The sequence below is a fragment of the Aspergillus neoniger genome (genome assembly GCF_003184625.1).
Source record: "Aspergillus neoniger CBS 115656 unplaced genomic scaffold BO87scaffold_4, whole genome shotgun sequence".
Classification (NCBI taxonomy): domain Eukaryota; kingdom Fungi; phylum Ascomycota; class Eurotiomycetes; order Eurotiales; family Aspergillaceae; genus Aspergillus; species Aspergillus neoniger.
Window position 1 is genome coordinate 156,275 of NW_020291132.1, and position 22,080 is coordinate 178,354.

General features: G+C 48.7%; 9 protein-coding genes and 1 non-coding gene across 10 annotated transcripts; 4 read left to right on the plus strand and 6 right to left on the minus strand.

Annotated features, from left to right (window-relative positions):
* Nucleotides 1–55: 55 nt before the first annotated feature.
* Nucleotides 56–1,050, minus strand: BO87DRAFT_393543 (high nitrogen upregulated cytochrome P450 monooxygenase-like protein 2; the record flags this gene model as incomplete). Its single annotated transcript, XM_025625065.1, has 2 exons — nucleotides 56–892; nucleotides 952–1,050. The coding sequence occupies 2 exons, from the start codon at nucleotides 1,048–1,050 to the stop codon at nucleotides 56–58; spliced, it is 936 nt and encodes a 311-aa protein (XP_025483551.1).
* Nucleotides 1,051–2,823: 1,773 nt separating this feature from the next.
* On the plus strand, nucleotides 2,824–4,110 carry BO87DRAFT_445843 (uncharacterized protein; the record flags this gene model as incomplete). Its single annotated transcript, XM_025628183.1, has 1 exon — nucleotides 2,824–4,110. One exon carries the CDS (start codon nucleotides 2,824–2,826, stop codon nucleotides 4,108–4,110), a length of 1,287 nt encoding a protein of 428 aa, XP_025483552.1.
* Nucleotides 4,111–8,259: 4,149 nt separating this feature from the next.
* Nucleotides 8,260–8,706, minus strand: BO87DRAFT_422108 (uncharacterized protein; the record flags this gene model as incomplete). Its single annotated transcript, XM_025627099.1, has 1 exon — nucleotides 8,260–8,706. One exon carries the CDS (start codon nucleotides 8,704–8,706, stop codon nucleotides 8,260–8,262), a length of 447 nt encoding a protein of 148 aa, XP_025483553.1.
* A 275-nt stretch (nucleotides 8,707–8,981) lies between these two features.
* On the minus strand, nucleotides 8,982–10,778 carry BO87DRAFT_445846 (tannase and feruloyl esterase; the record flags this gene model as incomplete). The annotated part of the gene is made up of 4 exons (XM_025628184.1): nucleotides 8,982–9,306; nucleotides 9,354–10,318; nucleotides 10,376–10,418; nucleotides 10,474–10,778. The coding sequence occupies 4 exons, from the start codon at nucleotides 10,776–10,778 to the stop codon at nucleotides 8,982–8,984; spliced, it is 1,638 nt and encodes a 545-aa protein (XP_025483554.1).
* A 400-nt stretch (nucleotides 10,779–11,178) lies between these two features.
* On the plus strand, nucleotides 11,179–13,224 carry BO87DRAFT_422110 (carboxylesterase; the record flags this gene model as incomplete). Its single annotated transcript, XM_025627100.1, has 1 exon — nucleotides 11,179–13,224. The coding sequence occupies one exon, from the start codon at nucleotides 11,179–11,181 to the stop codon at nucleotides 13,222–13,224; it is 2,046 nt and encodes a 681-aa protein (XP_025483555.1).
* A 444-nt stretch (nucleotides 13,225–13,668) lies between these two features.
* On the plus strand, nucleotides 13,669–16,424 carry BO87DRAFT_412742 (HET domain-containing protein; the record flags this gene model as incomplete). Its single annotated transcript, XM_025626518.1, has 4 exons — nucleotides 13,669–13,897; nucleotides 13,975–14,402; nucleotides 14,457–15,528; nucleotides 15,583–16,424. The coding sequence occupies exons 1-4, from the start codon at nucleotides 13,852–13,854 to the stop codon at nucleotides 16,422–16,424; spliced, it is 2,388 nt and encodes a 795-aa protein (XP_025483556.1). The 5' UTR covers nucleotides 13,669–13,851.
* Nucleotides 16,425–16,602: 178 nt separating this feature from the next.
* On the minus strand, nucleotides 16,603–17,469 carry BO87DRAFT_393548 (oxidoreductase; the record flags this gene model as incomplete). Its single annotated transcript, XM_025625066.1, has 1 exon — nucleotides 16,603–17,469. One exon carries the CDS (start codon nucleotides 17,467–17,469, stop codon nucleotides 16,603–16,605), a length of 867 nt encoding a protein of 288 aa, XP_025483557.1.
* Nucleotides 17,470–18,667: 1,198 nt separating this feature from the next.
* Nucleotides 18,668–19,586, minus strand: BO87DRAFT_412743 (uncharacterized protein; the record flags this gene model as incomplete). The annotated part of the gene is made up of 4 exons (XM_025626519.1): nucleotides 18,668–19,183; nucleotides 19,226–19,263; nucleotides 19,503–19,507; nucleotides 19,582–19,586. 4 exons carry the CDS (start codon nucleotides 19,584–19,586, stop codon nucleotides 18,668–18,670), a joined length of 564 nt encoding a protein of 187 aa, XP_025483558.1.
* A 759-nt stretch (nucleotides 19,587–20,345) lies between these two features.
* BO87DRAFT_393549 (uncharacterized protein) lies at nucleotides 20,346–21,346 on the plus strand (the record flags this gene model as incomplete). Its single annotated transcript, XM_025625067.1, has 2 exons — nucleotides 20,346–20,845; nucleotides 20,905–21,346. 2 exons carry the CDS (start codon nucleotides 20,346–20,348, stop codon nucleotides 21,344–21,346), a joined length of 942 nt encoding a protein of 313 aa, XP_025483559.1.
* Nucleotides 21,347–21,809: 463 nt separating this feature from the next.
* Nucleotides 21,810–21,883, minus strand: BO87DRAFT_t65. Its single transcript has one exon. It is a non-coding gene; the product is annotated as a tRNA-Ile (tRNA).
* Nucleotides 21,884–22,080: the final 197 nt, after the last annotated feature.

The following is a 22,080-nucleotide window of genomic DNA, read 5'->3' on the forward strand; positions in this document are numbered from 1 at the left end:
CTTAGTTGTAATTGGAGTCCACAAATGTAGCAATCAACACATCTTCACTCACGGCTTAGCTACTTGCACGTTTCCCCTCCACCCTAGGAACAAACTTCAAGTACAGCGACGGGAGCAGAGCACCCATGTACTCCTTTGTTCCTTCAACGAACTTATCCTCATCATATTGATCCCCTGGCAAGATGTTGAATTCATGAACTGTCTTCGCGATAAGAATCTTCAACTCATTCGTAACCAGCTGCTTCCCGACGCACGAGTGCACGCCATAGCCAAAGGGAGTGAAGGCTCGACGATCGCGAACCAGCTCCGGCATTTCCCCAGTCCAGCGCTCTGGGATAAAGCGATCCCCCTTGGGGAACCATCGAGAGTCAGTCAACGTAATCCGAAAGGGAACTTTTACCTCGACGTTCCCAGGAATATACGTCTCCCCAAACTGAAGACCACCAGGGGGTGTCTTCACGGGTATCCCGATAGGAGCTGGGTTCCCTAGTCTGAGACCCTCGTTTAGGACTCCATTGAGATAGGGAAGCTTGCGGGTTGATTCGACTGTCAATTCTCCGCCTGTATTCGATATGGTATCTAGTTCCGCTCTGAGCTTCGCTTGCACTGCTGGGTTTGTGGCTAGAAAGCGCAGCGTTTGGTTCATTGTGACCAATGCCGTGTCGGAACCGCCGATCACTGCTACCTGGGCATTCGAGATGACTTCCTCATGGGTACATTGCCATCCTGCTGGGCCACTGGTAATGAAATGGTGGATAAAATCTTTCTGGGGCGCTGCCTTCATCCGCCTTTCACTTATTATCTCTTCAATTTCTCTTTTGAATGCTTTCGCTTCTGGTGCACTTGGCAAACAGGAGAGAATCTCGCCGACGTTCCGCAGACATGCGATGACCTAGATATGTCTTAGCATTGAATAGACGTGATATTCTGAAAAGAAGCCATGTCACTGACCCCAGATATGCCTAGATACTTATGAACAAAGTATGAAAGGAAGGTATTATTTCCGTGATCTTGACCTATACTATCCTTTGAGAAAAACACATCCATCATACTACTCGATGTCAGTCATGGAGTATGTTATACTTGCAGTTGACAGCACTCACACATCAACCTGGAAGCGCTCAGTTAGCTTGATCGTATTGGCCTCTATTCCCTCATAATTCTTAAGCAACCGAAGAAACTTCTCAACATGATGTTGCAAGCGACCGTCGTAATTCACAAGCTCTTTGGCAGAAAGCGCTTTCTCCCTGGTACTGTCAGCACCACGACCACCACTGACCTATGCACAACGATCGATTACCATAATCGCCTCCACTCTCCATGATGTGTATAATCCCGTTCAGAATCCAAGTTCCTCTCGCCCATGCTAGCACGAAGCTCGTAGAAATACCCACGCGGGTATTGTCCCTTATATATCTTCTGAATAGCCTCGACATCTATAATCGACACCTCGTTTGGCCCGACACGAACAATGTCCGCATTGTACTTCCTATGAATTTCCTCCAGATAGGCGGCAGAGCGCCCTAAGCAACATTGATTGGCTGCCCATAGTCTGGATACTGCTGCACGCTTGGGTCCGGGTAGGGAGGCGAGCGGGGATAAGTATAGCCGATGGATCACTGTCCATACTATTGCTGTAGAGAGGAAGACGAGGTTGAGCCAAGCGATACTGGGTGGTGGAGGGGTGTCTGCTGAAATGCTGGCTCTCGGTGACCAGGCTACAGCTGCAAGGTTCACGAGAATGTAGGTGCTTAGTATCTTTATAGTTGAGACTTCTGGGATCGGAGATAAGAAGATCTGTAGGGTTATAGCTGCCACTGCTGTTACGAGTTCCGCGGTCGCCATTGTGAGCTTATTGAAGCGTGGTTTCTACGTGGTCTGTCAATCTTCCTTTAATCGACATGCAATATAAGCCTGCTCAGAATTGGAGGAATCCATCTTTCACCCCCTTCTATTTATCGTGGATAGCGGAAGCTGGACGCATCAATAAGAACCCATGGCCTTCACAGTGTAACGTCCAATTTATTGAGTGGAACATGAAAAGGTAAGGGCCTGTCCTGATGACTAAATTTTGTGCTATCACAACTGTTGTCCCTTGCTTTGCTTATTATCACGAGTCAAGCCATTTCCTGAAATCTTGGTGATATAACTTCTCTACTCAGATTATTCTGGATCGATCGTCGAGGCACAACAGAGTCAATATCAGATTACCACAATATTTCTTGGCAGATGTAAAATCTATATACAAAATAGTTCCGATCTTGGTACGTTCTCATAGTATCAGGGGCTAACCCTGTAGTATTCTCGAGGTTAAGTCAATAGTGAAGCTTATCAATTTTCGGCTACGAAGATTGACCTTCGATTAGGTTGGGTACTTGTTTTAGTACTGGAAAGACGTCATAAGCTGAGTTGTCACTCTTGAATGATATTCTATCAGTGTGTATAAACGGCAGGAGTAAACGAAAATCTTTCGCATTGAACAACGTACATATCTTGAACAAAGTATAATTTGGTGTCTGAAATTCAGACCGGGGTCTGATACGCGGGGTATTCATTCCTCATTCAGCCTAGAACCGCAAGGGGGGCTATTCAGAATTTCCTGATAGAGCATCAGACATACGTCTGTGCAACCCGGTTGATGGGCTAGTGAGAAGGTAGGCCAATATTATTCTCATTATCACGCATTAGATCATGGAGAAGATCAAAGATATCTCCGATCTTGACCGACATACCTTAGTTAGATGGCCAACATAAATCAAACCATTTGCTCGCCTTTGCCCTCTTCAGGTGTGCTCCCTTGGGGGTTATCCTCCAATTTACAACATGAAAATCGACTTTTTCTCAGCTCTTTCTAGGCCCGAATACGAGTGCCTAGAATTTCACGATGAAACCAACCTCAGTACTCAACAGAGAAATGAAGTATTTCAATGTGTACGCAAATGTCTGTTCCTATTGCTTGAAGGAATAGGACATCAGCAACAGGCCATACCAGCTGACGAACGTCTACGCCATAACCTCCATAATTGGGTCCAAGAGCATCTGACACATCTGTTCCCAGAGAATCTTCAGGCTCTGGAAGTTTTAATTGACACTTCTGCGCAAGTTGGCGAATATTTTTACGCTCATTGCTCGCATGAGACAAAGCTGGTTATGGCCATCACTAGTCTCATCCTGTTCGCAAGCGACGACGACACTCTCCTCAGTCCAGAAGAGCGCAACCGCTTATCCTCCTTTTCCTGTAATGACGGCTACAGTCCTCCGGATGCCAGCCCTTGGACAGCGGTCCTTACGCACGGGCTACAATTGGGTGCCGAATACTTCGGGTCCCAGGACCCCCTGGTCGGGAGCCTTTCAGCAAATGCTATCCGCGGGTTCACGGAGGCATGTACCATGGAATGCCGCATGGAGCAGGGGGACTTGCCTGTCCATCTTACAACCCACGAAAAGCCACATCCAAGCTCCGAGTGTTGTGCGGCCGAAGCGTTCCCGGGGTACCTTCGTTCATTGAGTGGCATTTCGTTTCACTATATACCGCCGATATTCAAGTATTCACGCACCGAGGAGGTCCCTTCTTCTTACTGGTTAGGAGTGGCTCCCGTCGTGAGGAACTTCATTGATTACACAAACGACCTGCTTTCTTACCCGAAGGAAGTCCTCGATGGTGAGATACGAAACTACCTTCTGCTAGCTACGAGGGCCAGGAGAGTAGCCGGCAGATCGTCCAGGTTTGGCTCGAAATCATGGACTTTCCGAGACACCTTCTGCGAAACACTCGAAAATGTGCAAAACATTGTTTTGGCTTTGGATAAGGCTGTCACAAGTTACATGCCCGCCGATAACAATGCACCGGAGGATGGTAACAAGACTCAAGATGATCCCAATGCGCAGCTGGCTGCAAAGTGCTGGTTCTCTTTCCGACAGAACTTCATCTCCTTTCATCTGGAGTCCAAGAGGTACGGATTAGATCGTCTTGCTTTCGAGAGGAATAACTACACTGTTGAAGAGCTGTGTGCACCAAAGCACAAGCCTATGCATTCTGCTTGTGTTGGCGCGGCGGCTGCTGGCTTATTTCTAATTTCTGCGTTGGGCTATAGTTATTTCCGCAAGTAAAATGTGCCTTTTAGTATTTTCTATACGCTGCGATGCAATTTCTCTTGAGATTGAGTCATACTCATTATCTTAGATTCACACGTTGAACCTTTGGATTTCAATCATTCTTGATAATAACAGAAGAACATAATTGATCTAGTAACTGATCACAGAAAATAGCCTATAACCATACCCACAAAAGGGAACCAAGTCCATACTGCACTCCTGGACGCAGAACCGGTGTATTGCGCTGAGACAACCGTAGATGTACCAGACGTATACGCAGAAGCAGTGTGACTTCCAGCAACGCTTCCAAGGGTAGGGCGATCGAGCCCGAGAGTAGGAGACGGGACACCCGAAGAATGAGAGCCGTTGCTCCAAGAGCCGACATTAAGACTGCTGTTGACAAGTGATCCGACACTGGAAATAGTCGAAGGCGGGACGTGAGGGGATAGTCCAGGACTACCTGGTCGGTCAGAGTGAGTGGAGTCACCATTGCTGGAGGATGATGGGGACGATTCCCCTCCGGATGATCCTTGAGATTCGGCACTGACCCCAATTTGGCCGTCTGCGTCGGCACCGGGTCCGATGGTAGATGCACCCGACACCCCTTGCTGGGCACTGTGTGACCCTTTAAATGTTGAGCTTGCTTTGCTGGTAGGTAAGAATTGCGGTATGTCGCTGGCAGTGGGGGCCATGGTTGTGGTTATCGGAACGGTGGCGGTGGTTAGGTGGGTTTTCGTTCCCTTGGTGATCGTGTATACCTCTGTTGTGTAGAGAACGGCTGTAATGGTTGACGCTGAGAATTCTCCTCCGGAAGGAGTAACTTGAGCACCTGAATTGACTGCAGTAGTTTCAACAGCTGCTGATGTGATGACAGTAACTGATACTACTGCGGTTTCTGTCGCGAGATACGTCGTTCGCTCTGTATCAGCACAGGTAGCGAAAGACGATGGACAAGCTGTGATCGGGTAGACATGGGTTGTGTAGACAGTCGATGTACTGAGTCTTTCACTACTCTGTCCGATAGGTCCTCCCCCGATAGCTGTCGATTGGCCGGAGGCATGTATGCCCGTTTCCTCTGCAGCAACTGGGCAAATAGTCGTGTATGCAGCAATTGTTTCTGTCGTGTAGTAAGTGGATTTCTCAGATGCTGCGCAATGCGGGCTTCCTTGTGGACAACCAATCGTGGTATGCACCTTAGTAGTAAAAATCGGGGATGTAGTGAGAGCCTGAGGCGGTTCAGTAGCTACTCCCCCATTGCTGGATGTCTGTGTCGGGATGGCATATGCATCATTTGTTTCTGAGGAAACAGGGCAGATAGTAGTATAGATGGGGACAATCTCCGTTGTGTAGCTGGTTGTCTCTTCTGAGGCAGGACAGTTTGAGACCCACGGAGGGCAGGCGGTAATAGTGTACACCTTTGTGGTGAAGACAGTTGAAGTCGTCATCTTTGTTGCGGCAGGGGAGGTAACATCTGCTGATTGTAGAGTTGAGACCGTTTTGGTAGCCTTCAGAGGACAGATCGTAGTGACTGAGGTACGGGTCTCAGTGGTAAAAATGGTCGTAGTGCGCCGGGCTGACGTAGGGATACTCTGACTGGAAACAGTGGGAATATTGCTGGTAGAGCTTTGAGAAATAGGGGAAGGAAAAACAAGCGGCATCGAGGCAGATGATGAACGGAATATTGGAGAAGAAGACGACTGTGCAGGTAGAAGTACGGAGGAACTTCTCGGAGGGACGGATACTGGGACTGTGGAGTATATAGCAGAGGGCACGAGCGAAGGAGAGCTCCGGAAGCTTGAGAACGGGGACGTCTTTATTAAAGGGACCGATGAAGTAAGAGAGTCCGATGTCACAGGAGACGGAGAGGCGCTTGAAAGAGTGGATGGTGAAGCAGTTAATGCAGATGGCATGACTGGCGTAGATTTATCTATAGGTCTTGATGAAGCCAATATGGCCGATGAGGACGCAATTGTCGACGAGGATAGGATTGTCGAAGCTGAGGTTGTAACAGCAGTAGAAGCCGCAACTGCACAAGGATTGTCATCTAGCCGAAGGGCAACATAGTCGACAACATTGTTATCTGGGTCACTGTAGTCGTACGGTACGTAGGAATAGTCGATAGCACCACTTTCCGAGTAGCAGATTCCCAGAAACCAGAATGTTCCTATACAGTTCGAATAGGTAGAGCAGACCTCAATACAGCCCCAGATGTCGGCTTGTCTGGAGTTAGGGAGAAAGCCTGAATAGCCCTGCACGGTATCGCTGCAAAGCACTTGGTAATATTCCTCATTGTATACATAGTATCCGTCGACGCAATCTGTGGTGGTAGGAAGAGCTGAAACAGTGCATGTCGAAGCCGTTGATGTTGACACACTCGAGATGTATGTTGATGTGGCAACACTGGATGTAGGGCTAGTGAAAGCGACAGAAGCACTCGTCGACAATGTAATTGTCGATGTGTAAGTTGTTGTATATTCCATCACCGTTGTCTCGGTTGAAAGCTGGGTAGAAGCGCCTGTTACGGTGACGACGCAAGGGTTGGTTGAAAAACGTTCAATTGCGGCCCAATGAGACGAAGTCACTTCCACTGTGGACGTGATGTCTGTGAGCAGCACACACTCATCATTATCATCCCAATTGAGACCTTGGCAGCTCGAATAGATGCCACAAAACACGAAGCATTCGTAAGGGCTGGTTGCTCCATGAATGGTCATAAATGGTGCTCCTTTCAGAGATGAATCTGAGCACCATTCTTGCCAGTAGGAACCTTCCGCCGACCATATCGAATTGGTACATGACTCTGGAGCAACACTACCAGGAGTACATGTGGTCTCAACGGTCGTCACTGGGAGAACCCCTGTAATAGTGCTGGTCACCGTATCGGAGTAAGTAGACGTTACAGTAACTACCGAAGTGGGTGCGACTGTTACCACCGGGATTGTGGCTGCGAGTCCTTGGATTGCTAGTGCTCCCATGTATGGTAGCCATTTTGTTGTCAACAATTGCCCCATGATAGAGGTCTTTATAAATGAGCGACTGAAGCAAGGTGATTAAATGAATGACGGGTAGAAATCGGCGCAGCTCCTACTGCTGACCCGTTTGAGAAATCGGAACAGAGACGTGGGCTGATGGACGAAGTAAAGCAGGAGGAATAGCCAGGTTTTTGAACCTCGAAAACGTAGATATACCTGCTGGCGCTCTGCGCCACCGGGGCTTTCTAGCCGAGAAGTACTGGTTACCATTGGTAGGCTTTCCAGATACTATCTACTAGCGCTTGCTAGCCGCGGGTTCGCCCGGGAAATTATAGGCGATAACGAGGGCTGAGGCTGACCCGCATCGCCAGAGCAGTGGATCCATCCCCTGGTCTGATAAAGGGAGGTCAAAAGATCCGACGACTTGAGCCACACGATTGGATAACTTCAATGCATGTCCAGCTGCCCATTCAAGCTTTTTACAGAGGCTCGTATATCCATCTTCTAGGTCCACCCCCTATTCAAGGTCTGGAGCGCACCCTCTTTGTTCTAGTTGTGTCCGAATAGACTTTGGAATTTTCAAAATTGCTTTTCTTTACTGGTAGTATCTAGGCTCAAGCCTCTCCATCACGATGGTCCCGGGACTGAATCTTAGGCTCTGAGATTGTGTATGTTCCGTAGCGACCCGACGTCTTCTCCATCATAGCCGCCCGTGTCAAAGGACTAATTCGCATAGTCAGATATCCATGGGGTTAACTTGTTTATATTCCTTGAGACGCTTGCTCTTCAGGAAATTCGCCTAGGCCTTTCAGAGGCAGACTATAGTTGCACCATATTAGATATTCTCTACGAAAGACACAATCTCCTTCCACAGATCAACCGCTGTCGCGGCCTTGGGTGCTGTTGCGTAGGCTATCAATTTTTTCCGTTGGTTGGAGTCGGAAACCCTTTTTTCCCACACACACACAAGATTCTTAAGCGGAATTTATTGGCTTAGAATTTTGGGGGTCTGGGTTCAAGTGCTCCTTGAGCTTCGTATCCCAAGCCTCCATCCCAAATAGTCATCAAGTGCATAGTATAATTGTGGCATCCTCATCCTTTGAGTCCTCTATTCCTCGAGCCACTGCCACTGCCGAATCTGTCGTCCAACCGGTTGGATGCTTCGATGAAAAAGGACGAAAGAAGTGAGATATCATTTGGGAAACTCGCGCGGATTGGCGTGCACAACACACGAGTTGTGATTTTCGTAGAATGGGATCTCCGCACCATACCCAGTAACCCGATGCAGTTCCGCTAACTGCACAGCCACGGACCTATCCTCTTGGGGCCATCGGATAAGATGCCAATTTCCCCAGTGCCTTAGGAGCACATATACGGGAAGAACGGTCTGGTCCTTGTGCGCCGTGTCGTAGTTGTAATTGTCACGATTGACATCAACGTTGACAAAAATCCGATTACCCCATACTTGGATAGCGAGAAACAAGATACGATTGTCCTGTTTCCAGTCGGGAAAAACTTCACCGACAATTCTGTAAGCGGTGGTCCGGCAGTCCTCCGATCCTTCTGATTTTATTCTGATGATGATGCGTTTGGCATTGCCTTTGAGTATCTCATCGCGGATATCAGGAAGATTGGACATGATCCTGACGCTAAGACGACGTAAACATTGTTTGTTTCTGGAAACAGGATGCAAGTGAAAGTGAGAAGAACAATGTAAAAGAAACGGAGATAAAAGCAAACCGCTCATTATACCTCAGGCACCCAAATGTTAATGGCGGTGACAGAACCCTTGCATTGCTACAACCTGGGCGATCTAATGCACCATCTTCCTACTGGCGTCTGCGCCTCGCGTGCATGAATATACATTCTCCATAATCCCAAACGTAGTTTTTAAGGATCGATCGTGAGAATTATCTAATACAGGGCCTTGCACTGAAAATTGGCCGCATCATCAATGTCTCCTGAACCCACATACTGAGCCAGCTTGGGATACGCGCATATCGGCCGTTGTTTGTCGATAGTGTTCGCGGTATACTCAACACTACTATTGAAGCGAGATCCGATGATATAGTCGGGTGCAGTACCATTCTCAACCCAGTTGATCAAAGCCAGGAAAATATCGTGCTTAGCATCTTGGTAGCCCGGTACACTGTAAAGGGACGAGCTCAGCGTGCTCGCCTGCGTGGGCCCGGCGATATACCACGGTGCACCCATTGTGGATGGTGTGTGGTAGCAATGCCTGGAATTTTTAGCTCGTGATCCCATGTTGGTCCTGTATAAACTTACTCCATGCCAGGTATAGCGAAGAAGCGATAGAAGTCATCGATATCAATACCCTGTGGCGCTAGCGTGGCAGCCATGTGGTCGCGGTAATAGAGGCCGATACCGGGGGGTACAATAGCGTCGGAATGACCATGGTAGTGGATGAGCTTCCCTCCGTGGTGGTAGAACTCGGCCAGGTCATAGTTGTCAGCGGATGAATCGCCCGGGTCGGTCTGATCGGCGTATTGCACCACGCTATAATCGAAGTCTTGTACAGTGAAGTTCGCAAGGCCGAGGATATGTTGAGGATACCACAGCTGCGAGTCTTCGTTGCCAACACTGCCGTTGCCGATCACGCCGCTCTCGTTCCACATTGCTTCACTTCCGTATAGCGGATGTGTGTACACGAAAGTCTGATTGGTTTCCACCCAGTCGTTGTAGATCTTATGCAGTGTCTCTATCTGAGGTCCTGTCAAGCAACTGGTGTTCTTTGCCTCAGTACAAAGTAATGGGAGGTAGTCGAAATGACAGCCTAGTGGATCCGAAATGATGTTGTCGACCAGTCCGTCTTGAGGGTCGCACTGACGGATTGCCTCTGCTCCAATGACGGCAAACATCTCCATTGGGATTGTATGAGCTGATCCCTGAGGTGCCTGATAGGTCGTCTGCTTGAGATTGTACAGCTGTTGGTGGGTTGTCCACCATGCCGGGCAGGCAGCAATCACTCCGTCATAGTCCCGTGGAAACTTCTGTGTCTCTTTCATGGCCTGGCGCCCACCAGTGGAGCAGCCGGCGAAGTAGCTATATTTGGGCTTTTGACCATAAAAGCTCTCGACGAGGAACTTGCCCAGTACACTAGTGAGGTGGTTGGCACGCCAGGCCCAGTCGTTGATCGACTCTGGGTTCTTCCACCAGACTCCATCCATGTCGGAGCCCGTGTGGCCCGTGTCAGTGGCTACAGAGGCGAAGCCATAACGCAGTCCAACGGCCTGGTGATGGACTTAGTCTATAACTCCATTGGAACTAGAGTAAGATCTGAGACATACCATGTCAACCCAATTGATATCTTCACCTTCCTGCGCAGCATGGCTATATACTTTTAGTCAATGCCGGGTGTCCTCTGGGAAGGGTTAGAGTCGCTTACAAGAACCTTTCATTCCACGTATCAGGCAGGAATACGCCAAAGCTGAAGTGGGTGTCAACATCCGTCGTCGCATTGACCTGAATTGCACACGCTGCTGGCAATTGAGTGGGATTGGTGGCGGAGCTGATGTTGGGATTCACAAAAGTCGAATTCTCTGCATAGTGACGGGCATAAACTACACGCGCGGCGGTACCATTGGCGTCCAAGAAAGCTTGAAAAGTCTCAATGGAACAGTCATTACTACCCAAGGCGACTGAGAAGAATGTGAAAAACGAAGTGAAAAGATGCAGGAACCGGAGTGTCATAGCCATTACTCATGTAATAACCAAGCTTTCAGATGATCTGATGGTTGGGGATTATCACCATTTGTCGAACAATTTATATATCCGATTCTACTCGCTGTGGCGACACTTTATTCCTCGTTGTTGTTATTGCGACTAATATATCGGCCCATCCCCGAATTGCGGGGATACGCGGGGGAAATTCTGCAGGACGGAAACGAATGCTTGATCCTGTTGGATGTTTGCCCGCAAAATGAGGGCCTCTACGGCCGCCAACTTGCGGAGTCTTTCCCTCATTGGGATTCACAGATCAACTGTGCGGGCGTGGACAAGATATAAGGCAACAATTGGGACGGGAAAGCAACAGCTGCCAGACATCTTAACCCACAACAATCACTGCATAATGGGGTATTCCCCGCTCAGGATGGCTGCCATGGCGTCACTACTACTGCTGGCTCTTCCGGCGGTGGCTAAAGCTTCATCCGCTCCCACAACCCTTTTGTTTGAGAATGACGGAAACTGGACTGCTCATGCAGAGCGACCAAGTGCTCTTCTAGTGCATACACCTGCCCGGCGTGGTCAGGCTGAAGCAATCTGTGCTACCCATGAGGAGCAATTGCTGAGCTGCGATGACGTGCACCATTTCCGCCAGTCCTTCCAGTACCAGCAGTATCTGGGTACTCTACCTGAGGAAACGCTGCTCTGGACTGCTTGCAGCATACCAGTCACACTGTCTGGTATCTCTCCCGCCAGAAATGTATCTTCGGATGGAGAGTGGCCTTTTGTCTGCACAAACTCGGCTCCACTGGTTGACCGTGTCGACACCGATTACTCCCCCTTCCCTCGGGTCAATACGACGGCAAGAAACATCACATTCGAAGGTCTCCGTGATCATTTGACATTTAGATTTGCCGGTATTCCGTTTGCGCAGCCGCCGATTGGCACACGCCGTTTCAAGTATGCCGAAGCCTGGGATGCGACCAATGTGACTTACGTCAATGCAACACAATACAGCCCAGCTTGTCTGCAATTTGGGTACTTTGATGGAAATAGCTATGGCTTGAACCCTTCGGGTAATGACGAAGACTGTCTGTACTTGAATGTATATACCCCCTTTCTTCCGGGCGATGCGGACGTGCCCGAGGATCAGCTGAAGCCTGTTCTCTTCTGGATCCACGGCGGCGGCTTCTCCCAGGGAACCGGCTCGGACCTAACCTTCGATGGAGGAAGTCTAACTTCACGCTCTGATGTGGTCATTGTCACCTCGAACTACCGACTGAATATCTTCGGGTACTTATCACTCGATGATGGTACCATCCCTGGAAACTACTGGATGTCTGATAATATCGCTGCTCTCCAGTGGGTGCAAAAATATATACGCGGGTTCGGGGGAAATCCAAAAAATGTCACCATTTTCGGACAGTCAGCTGGTGGTGCCAACTGCATCGAGCTCGTTGCTTCTCCACAGGCTGCAGGTCTTTTTCAGGGTAGTATACAACAGTCGGCAGGCAACGGCCGCTTTAGCACACAGAGCGCAATAGCTGAGCTAGCTGAGCCCTACCTCAGCCCGTACTGCAACGACACCGGAGCTGCCCGCCTAGCCTGTCTGCAGCAACTGCCTGCTTCAGTGCTCCTCAACGCCAGTGCCGACATATTTTTCACTCCAGTCATCGACAATGTGTATCTACCTGATGCACCTATGGCACTGATCGCCCAAGGAAGCTCTTACATCAATTCCGTACGGATGATGTCCACCCTAATGCCCGAGGAGACTCAATCGCTGACCACCACCACGCTGACGCCTAATATGACCGACCTCCAGACCGCACTTGACCTGCTCATTCCAGGAGGCTGGATTAATGAGAAACAGGCCGATCACATCATCCCCTCAGGTTTGTGGCTGATTAGCAACGAGACCTTCCACAACGGGTCAACTTCCTACTCCAGCGTATACAATGCTAGCATAAAGATATCCACAGAAAACAACCAAGAATGTCCGAATGGCGCCTACGCCATGGTAGGTGCCGCCACGGTCGCTTTCCCCAGCATGCATGTTGCCTATCATCAGCGCGGATACGCTCTCTCTTATTACGACTTTTACGACCTGTGTACGTTCCCTGTTGGAAAGCCGAACACACCTTATTATCGGTGCCACTCTAGTGATTTGTATGAGGTATTCGGGACTTACTACATTTTTGATCAGCCGATCCGGGTTCCTGAGGATATTTACTACACCAATGCGGTGCAGGACATGTGGGGTTCGTTTGCGCGAACGGGTAATCCCAATGTTGACAGGGAGTATCTGCTAGCACGCGGGTACAACTCTACCATGGAGTTCTTTGCAGGCTGGCGTTGGCCGGAGTTTACGGCGTCGAATATGGTCCTTGCTAATTTGCAATATCCGCGGCCGGGGTATACAGATGTACCGGATCTGGAGCATTGCAGGTATTTAGCTAAGGAGCAGTATTGAAGAACGCAAATGCAACAAGGTGCTTGAATTAAAATCCGGACTTCTAGATTCTTTAGTACTCAGGGCTTATAGCCCATCATCAATCGGGCCATCCGATTTTGTTCCCAAGGATTGTGTCTGCCTGGTACTCATTTCTAGCTTTAAGCCCGGGATATGCGACGACATCCCCATGGTTCTCAAGGACATCTTGCACAACCACAACTCCGACGGAACATGAGGTGACAACTCTACTCTGTTCCTTGCCCCTCACCAACGCATTCCCTGGGTTGAACTAGTACCCCTAGCCTATAATTCAGATATTATGCTGCGGGTCAGCCTATCAAAACGGAACACATCTGTGTTGCTCTGTTTGCTTGACCCACTTCGACCAACACCGCAAGAATTACATGAGAGAAGAGGGCATAACCAATGTTTGCATTTTCTCAAAATTTTTACTTGAGCCATAAACATTCATCATTCCCTGCTTTGTTTGCTTTGTTTCTGGCTTAATACAAAGATGGCTGAGTGTGGGCATGCCCGCCGAGTTACTGGCCTTCTCAGGTGAAATCTCTCTATTTGTCCTCCAGGCACCAACACACAAAAGCCTCCAACAACTTACTTTCGGACGAAGGCTGTGGCATAGCCATTATGACTTCATACACATATTCAGCCCTTCCTCCAGGGTCTTTCACTCGTATGATCCGGCTCTTACCACAGAAGGAAAGAAGTGCCCCAATCGAATGCCAACTATTTGACTATGATCTTTCAAAGACAGAAGCGGAAAACATCTCTATGAGGCGCTCTCCTATACATGGGGTAGTGGCATTAAGTCTCAGTCAATTCTGATAGATGGATCCCTTCTCTCTGTGACTGAAAACCTCCACACTGCGCTAATATACCTTCGGGATCATCAACTGGAGAGAGTATTGTGGGTTGATGCGGTCTGCATCAATCAGAAAGATGAAGATGAAAAAGCGAAGCATATCCCGTACATGCGAGCTATTTACGCACAAGCCGATCGTGTGATGGTTTGGCTTGGGGAGCCAGATGATAATGAGGGCAATGCACTTGACACTATTCATCGTCTCGCAGAAGACAAGGTGCTTATGCTGTCGACGTCGGCCACTGTTCTCTCATCAGGAGTTAATTACAACGCCTGTCTTAAGATGTTCAGGCACGATTGGTTTCGCCGCATTTGGGTAAGAAAGCAATGTATGGGGCTTAATAAATAAGATATCAATGATCGTGTGCAGGTACTGCAAGAAGTCGGTGTCGCGCGATGTGTTATCTTTCAATGTGGCTTCACTCAAGTTGACGGCTTTGCCATCTGTGAAGGCCTTGGTGGCTTGGAGACATCGTTCTTACCCGAATACATCTTCCCAATTGTCCCTCTCGTTCGAGGTGCAATATTTCGGTCAAGAAGTACACCAAAGTCACGCGTTACTCGCTCCATAGGGGAGCTCATTGATATGCATCATTCGCACTTGGCCACGGTGTCACATGATAAGATATATGCGTTACTTGGTCTGTGCTCAGACGATCTTGGCACACCCTGTTTAATACCAAACTACAAGGGTGCCCTCGATGAAGTCGCTAAGCGAGTCATAACGTATGTATTTGAGGGGAAATGCGACGTGACGATTGCGCCTGGAACTTTGACAGCAGTGATCAAGGGCAAAGGCTGGATCCTAGGCCGCGTTATATCGGTTCAGAAGAGCAGCTACAGCGATATCAACCAGGAAATTGAGATTCAGTTTCACAAGTCTCATGTGAGCCAAACTCTAGAAAATCAGTGGGGCAACAAATGGAGGCTTCAAGCTTCGGCAACGCCGATCCAGACAAATGATGTTGTCTGTGTCATGCAGGGATCTTCAAAGCCTATAATTATCAGACTGAGCAAAGACCGAATCAGTGTGGTCATAAGTACAGTGGTTCCACGAATTACCCCAGAAAGAAGCCGCGAAGAATTGTCCTTTGAGGAGCTCTCAGACGTGCACCCACAGCAAGTAGAACCCACAGACGGGACTCTGGTTGACTTGCTTGTCACTTGGGACATTATTGAAACTATCAATGATAAAGGAAGCGAACATCCTCATCAGCTAGCAAAACTAAGCAACATGGCGCTTAATCACCCAGGGCAAGCGGCTGACCAAGAAGACTTGAGGTGTCGGCAACTCATCATGGAAGACATAGTTGTCGATATTGTGAGTCGCAGTGAATTCGCAGTCCATTTCGAGCCATTGAAGCTTCTACTTTGCCAAACCCTACTCAAAGTACCAGTCAGCGAAAGATTAATCTATGCCGCGTTAGTAGAGCCCTATGAAGGTACACTGCTTCCTTTCCTTCTAGACAATAAAAGAGAGAACCTACCAATTACAGAAGCTTCGGTGAAGGCAGTACCGGATTGTACTGGACTTCGCAGCCTTCTTTTCTATCCAGTAAACAGGAAAACGATCACTGAAGCCGTTATCCTAAAAGCAATGTCTCCTTTGGAAGTATATCCCAGCATATCATTCTTCTACGAACATCAAAGAAGTTTGCAGATCAAGAAAAGCCTGATCAAGGCAGCCTTAGAACATGTCGACGCACCGGAAATTTTGAGGCGCATTTCCCTCAACAAAAGGAACCCATCGGGATCTGAGAGTCTGATCAAAACAGCGATTATGATGCCACGGGGATATGATATTCTACGTCAGGTCTTCTCGCCATTAAATGAGGGCCCGCCAATCACTGAAGACTTGGTAAAATATGCTGCGGGGGGGTTCGTTGAATCGCTATCACCGGTGCAATATTTCACTTTCCAGGGGGATTTGCCGCCTCCTGAAAACGAAGCTCAAGCAGCAAAGCACAATGAGGTCTTCTATAAACACAGTAAAAATCTCGTAAGGTTGTTCTATAACTGCCAAAAAAGTGTGGTCGTTGCCGCAACAAAGGACCCTGAAGTCGGGAAGAAAATTAATCGAATGGTCCTTATTGGCTCAATACGAAGAGGAAGACGGGATGACCAGAACCCGTTTGAATCCTCTAGCTCCGATGAATGCCTAAAGCTAAGGAGGAAAAGGAATGGAAAGGAAAGGAGGAAGCTACGGAGAGCGGTAGACAAATGGGGGCCTTCTGAAAGTATCTTGATGCCTACGTCCGAGGTGTCATCGTCGTCGTCTCTGGAAGCGTCCTCATCCGATTTAGAACAACAGAATCCCTTCTCCAAAGTTAGATTCTAAGGAAACAAATCTCCAGTTTGTCATAAAACTCTCATTTCGTTATTCGTTAAAGCCGGCTGGTCGCACCGTCAGGCAATGGGTCTGTATTCAACGGGACAGTTGAGTTCTGCACAAAAGGCCGTTATATCACACAGCTGCCAATTTGGACATCCACCTCTTCCCACCACATCATAGTTGGCTATGCCCCCTTCAGCAATGCGCCTCCATCACTCCCAATCCTCTGCCCTGTTACGAACCCATCCTTCATGCACCAAACATACGCCTCGGCGACATCCTCCGGTCTCCCCACCTCCCCTGTCAACGTCCCCTTCTTAAAAGCTTCTAGATATGCTTCCCTCGCAGGGCCCAGCCTCTCAAAAATCTCCGTCTCAACAGCACCTGGGGCAACCACATTCACCCTGATGGGTGCCAACTCCACCGCCAAACCACTAGTCAAGCCCTCAAGCGCTGATCCCACTGCCGCACCACCCACCGCCAACCCTACCGCTGGTCTTGCGGCCATTAACCCCGAGGTAAATGTTATGGAGGAGGTATGATTATCAACCAAGTATGTCTTTGCATGTTTGCCCATTACCATCGGGACATGTAGCCGGAGGGTGCTCAAGGCTGCGAAACTGGATGCGTTAACCTCGGGAGAGGAGATGGGGATCCGCGGTGGCGGGGTGCCGGCCGTGTAGATTATATGGTTTAGCAAAACTCGTTCAGTGCTATCATTGTTTCTGGTGGGAGACGCCGTATTCGGAAAGAGAGAACGTGATGTAGCGTAGTCGAGAAGGTCAAGAAGGTTCTTTTCTAAAGTGGCCTGATCGCCTAGGTCGCAGGATTTTCCAGTGATGCGGTCGGTGTAGACTTTGTTGGGATAGAGAGCTTGGAGATGAGAGATAGTAGAGGACACTTTTTCGGGGTTTGAGCTGGATATGATGATGCTGGCGCCGTGTTCCAGGGCTGCACGGGCAACGGCAAAGCCGATGCCGGAGGTGCCTCCGATTATCAAGACTCGGGTGTTGGCGAGCTTGTTGATGGAGATGAGGCTGGGGCTGGTCATTTTGCTGTACGTGGCAAATCCCTTGATTCGACTAAATCCATATGATGTATATCAAATCCTGAGGGTTTTATATGCCATGAATATATGACAGGCATACGGGCGGGACTCGGGCTCTTTTTTCGCGGAGATTGTGTGAGACCGGGACGCGGTACGAAATGCAGAGTGACCCCAGCGCCGCCAATGTTGCGCGAGGATTGACCGCGAAAGTAGACTTCCTCATCGCCCGCCTCAACACGATGCCTGTTTCAGGCCCGGAGGGTGTGATAATCTAGTGCTGCCGGACTCGCCGTCAGCCATGTTTCCAAATACGCTGGCTAGCGCCATGGGGCTGACTTATGATGTGGATTCGTTTTACAGCTTCGAGCCTCTACTTCTTCGATGACTAGAAGTGCGCCAGGGGACTTGAAGACGGCCTGCTTGGAAGTTTGTGGAAGATTCTTTACTACTTTTCCGTAATCTCTATGTCTGATATGGATGTGTCACTTAAGATAAACATGAACGGTTCAAAGGTTACATCAGGACATTTTTATGTTCTACATCCATTCATGCCCAGCTTGATCTCACCGTTCTTTACGCGGGGATAAGATATAGAAAGGATATCATGAAGTAAGCTTCGTGGACTTTGATTAGTGAAGCCGTGAAGGATTCGAGTTCCCGGAGTTGCTGAAAGGAGATGCCAGAGATATAGTGTGGGGACCAATAGAAGAGGGGTTTGCCGTTGCTGACATCAGTTTCATCCACGCTGAGCTCAAGCCGATCGAAATAACCTAAGATCATAGAATGTTCATAATCGGAAACACCTTGTACTTGCTACCTTCAGAAGCAAAACAGGGTGGAACATCAGAGCGGATGTGTATTGCTGATTGACGAATGACCGATCCCGTCGCCCGGAAGGTCCGGAGGACTTCCTAATCTGGTAATCCGGAATGCACCAGGTCTGACACCAAGTCAATGTCTCCGATAACTCCATTCTAACGGTGATTTAGAGCATTGACTGCCAACTTCGAGACTCTTTGGCTCCCTATAAATCTATCTCTAGCCTCATTACATAGGTCATTGGAATCTGAGTACTCTTTCCGGCACCCGCGCTACTCGTCTACAACTCATAAGCCAGGGGAGTATAACAGACACCAGACACTTTATTGTAGGTCACTTCAGTACAGGATTGTAAGCAATGAACGAAAGTAATGCGAAGTACCTACCAGGTCATTCTTACTTTATTCAGTTCCTCCTGCAACATGCTAATCAACCCCCACACCTTCCCCTCTACCTCCCCAACTGCTCTATTCAACCTTTCCTTTCTCTCCATATCCACCTTCCCGCTTTCCTCACCCGCATAAATCCCCGCCAACCCCGCCAACGGCAACACCATCACCATAGTCGCACTCCCATCTTCTTCTTCCACGAACCCACAATCTAGGGGTACATGCGTGCCTACATATATATTCTCCTTGATCATCGCCGCTGCCAAGAGCGGGTTGCCAAAGAGGAAGCGACGGACACGTCGACCTGTTCCTGATTCAGACTCCGATCCCTTAGAGGGTGGTAAGAAGTGGTGTAGCCACGACCCATGGTCGAATTCAGCGAAACAGACAAAGTCGGATGGTGTGTTCGTGGACTTGATTAGATCGGTTACTGCTTCAGCATTGGGTTGGGTGCGGAGGATGCCCGGGGGCTGGAGTGCGGGGACAAGGGCGCGGAAATAATTAAAGATCTTGGGATAGGAAGTAGGAAAGTAGATAATTATATAATTTACTCTGAAGGTTGAGATGCTTGAGACTTCGGGCAAGGATACTGGTATAATTAATATAATAAATCATGATAAGATTAATAGCAGTAAGATGATTAGATCATATTATTAAAAGAAAATAAAGAAGGATTTATATGTAATTAGCTTGGATATTATACAGAAATATAGTACTTAACTAATTTTATAAAAGTCTGTCTAAAATAATTTATTCAAGTATTATATTATTCCAGCTGAATTGCTGGTATGCTAATAATAATAATTAGTCTTAAATTAAATAACTTACTGTTACTATTAGATCTGGTATATATAAGTTATTTAAGTATATGTCAGTATATAGTACTAGAATCTGTATATTTACTCACTGCATGATGGTCTATTCTTTATCTTAAAATATTTATTTTATAAAGTATTCATATTTAATTGACAAGCTGCGTACTCCCTGCTAAACTTTAACAGTGTCTCAGTCGTGTCTTGGGTATTGTCCTGACGATCGTTGGCGGGTCCAAATTTCGGGCACCCGCAGTCCCACCGTGCCAGATCTTATCATTTTCTTGAATATCGGAGATAGCGGCTAGAAATGGCCAGATATAGAGAAAGAAACCGAATTAGCATCAGCGATGCTATACCACTGGAGGATGGATAATCAACCATCGGCTTGAGATTCCTTTTGCGGGCAACAAGGCCGAGCTTGCCGCGACGACACATTCAGCTTCTGCACGGCTGGTAGAGGTGGTTTAACCTCTGATTTGGTAGAGGATCTGCGTGTCCCTTGTTACTTAAACACTCTCTTGTGATACCATGATGTAGTTAGCCCTGTCTGCTTCCGCTGGTGTTGATGCTAACGGGTTTCAATTTATGATCAGACAATGCCTCGTCATGAAGTGCGTAAAGATGCCCACTTTGTTCCTGTTTCGAAGTAGATCATTGTACCTGCATAGGGCAGGGCCACGTATTACCTTTAACCTTATTAAGGAGGTCGCTTATACTATAATCCAAACAACGTTGCGAAGTGTATATAACTTTCGAGATCGTCCTCTCCTTCGATTTAATTCTCCACGCGCTTTCTGAGCCATCGACCAATTCCCTCCTTCTTTCATTCTTTCTCGTCAGTACTACCCGCTAAACCATGAGAGTTCACCCGTCCTTCCTAGGCACTCTTGCCCTCAGCGCGAGCACCCTAGCATCCGCCGAGCTCAACGTCCGCACGGTTTACCAATTCGCCTCCAACGACACCTGGCTCGAGAACCTAGCCGTCCGATCCAACGGCCTCATCCTCGCAACCGAGATCGGGCCCCCAGCAAGCCTCCTCTCCTTCGACCCGCGCTCCTCATCCCCGAAGAAGAACGTCATCCACACCTTCTCCAGCGTCCTCGGCCTCTCCGGCATCACCGAAGCAGCCCACGACGTCTTCTACGTAACCGGCGCCAACACCACCAGCGACAACATCTCGGACCCTCCCAAAAACGCCACGCACATCTGGCGCGTCGACTTCACCACCAACCCCGACACCCCAGACATCAAGCTCATCGCCCGCCCCACCGCACCAACTGGCTTCAACGGCCTAGCGGCCTTCAACGAGACCATCATCCTCGCCTCAGCTTCCTACCACAAGACTCCATCTTCGCCGTCGATACAGCAACCGGCTACACCTGGGAAGCCATCAAAGATGCGAACCTGATGAGCAGCATCAACGGACTCAAGGTTCAAGATAATTTCGTCTACTGGACTGCCAACGGTGCTCTTTACAGAGCAGAGCTCTATTCGAATGTGACTGCTGGTCCTGGAGAGCTTATTGTCCAGTCTACTGCTTTTGACGATTTTGCTGTTGCGCCAGATGGGCTCCGTGCTGCCAGTGGAAGAAAGTTCGCGTATGCGGCTACGGCGGCAATGAATACGATCATGCAGATTAGCTTTGATTTGCAGGGTGGGAGGAACCTGACGAGTGTCATTGCCGGCAGTTTGGATTCTACGGAGGTTGCGGAGCCGACGGGGTGTGCGTTTGGGAGGGGCGAGGGCGAGATGGATTGGTTGTATGTCACTACTGGTGGTGCGAGTGCGGTGAATGTGGATGTGGACGGGGTGGAGGTTGCTGTTGGGGCGCAATTGTTGGGTATTAAGCTCAATTGAGTGGGATAGTAATTGAAGGGTGGAAACCGGCGTGAAATAGGGGCAGTAGAGGGTAATCGTGGTGCAGAAGAGGGCCCAGAAGAAAGATGTGTAGGGTGAAAGTACTATAGTTGTCCCAGTGTTGTGGGAGCTGTACGTGTAGGGTGGGCAATAGATGTTGTAATAAAGACAGTTCGAGCAGGCCATGATATATTCTCCGTTCTACATATACTCTTTCGCCTGCTCAAAGCTCAATGAGAGAAACTGATGGCTAGAAATGCAATCGACATTCCAGTCAATTATTGTGTGCCGGAAATTGGAATTGGTAAGACAGTAAACGAAAAGAAATTGACACTGACGAACGGGGTAATCGTCTTGTTCCAGCAACAATTAATGCCAACCAACAAGCATGTCTTTGAATTTGCCAGCAACAAGATCTTGCTGGAGCAGAAGATCCGATGATCGGAAAAAAAGCAAAAAGAGATGGTCCCAGAGGGGCTCGAACCCTCGACTTTGACGTTATTAGCGTCACGCTCTAACCAACTGAGCTATGGGACCCAGTTTTTGAAAGCGGCCGTCTCAATGGAGTACAAGAGGCCCCATACTGGCCCACCGTCCACAAGCGGAGTTGTGGCAGAAAAGCCAGTTTCGACCGCCTCACCCACCGCTCCAAGCGGCAGAACCTAGTCGACCTCGTCGAAAAAAACCTCGGATTTAAGCGGATTTAAGGACATACAGCCCCGGAATGGTGATGT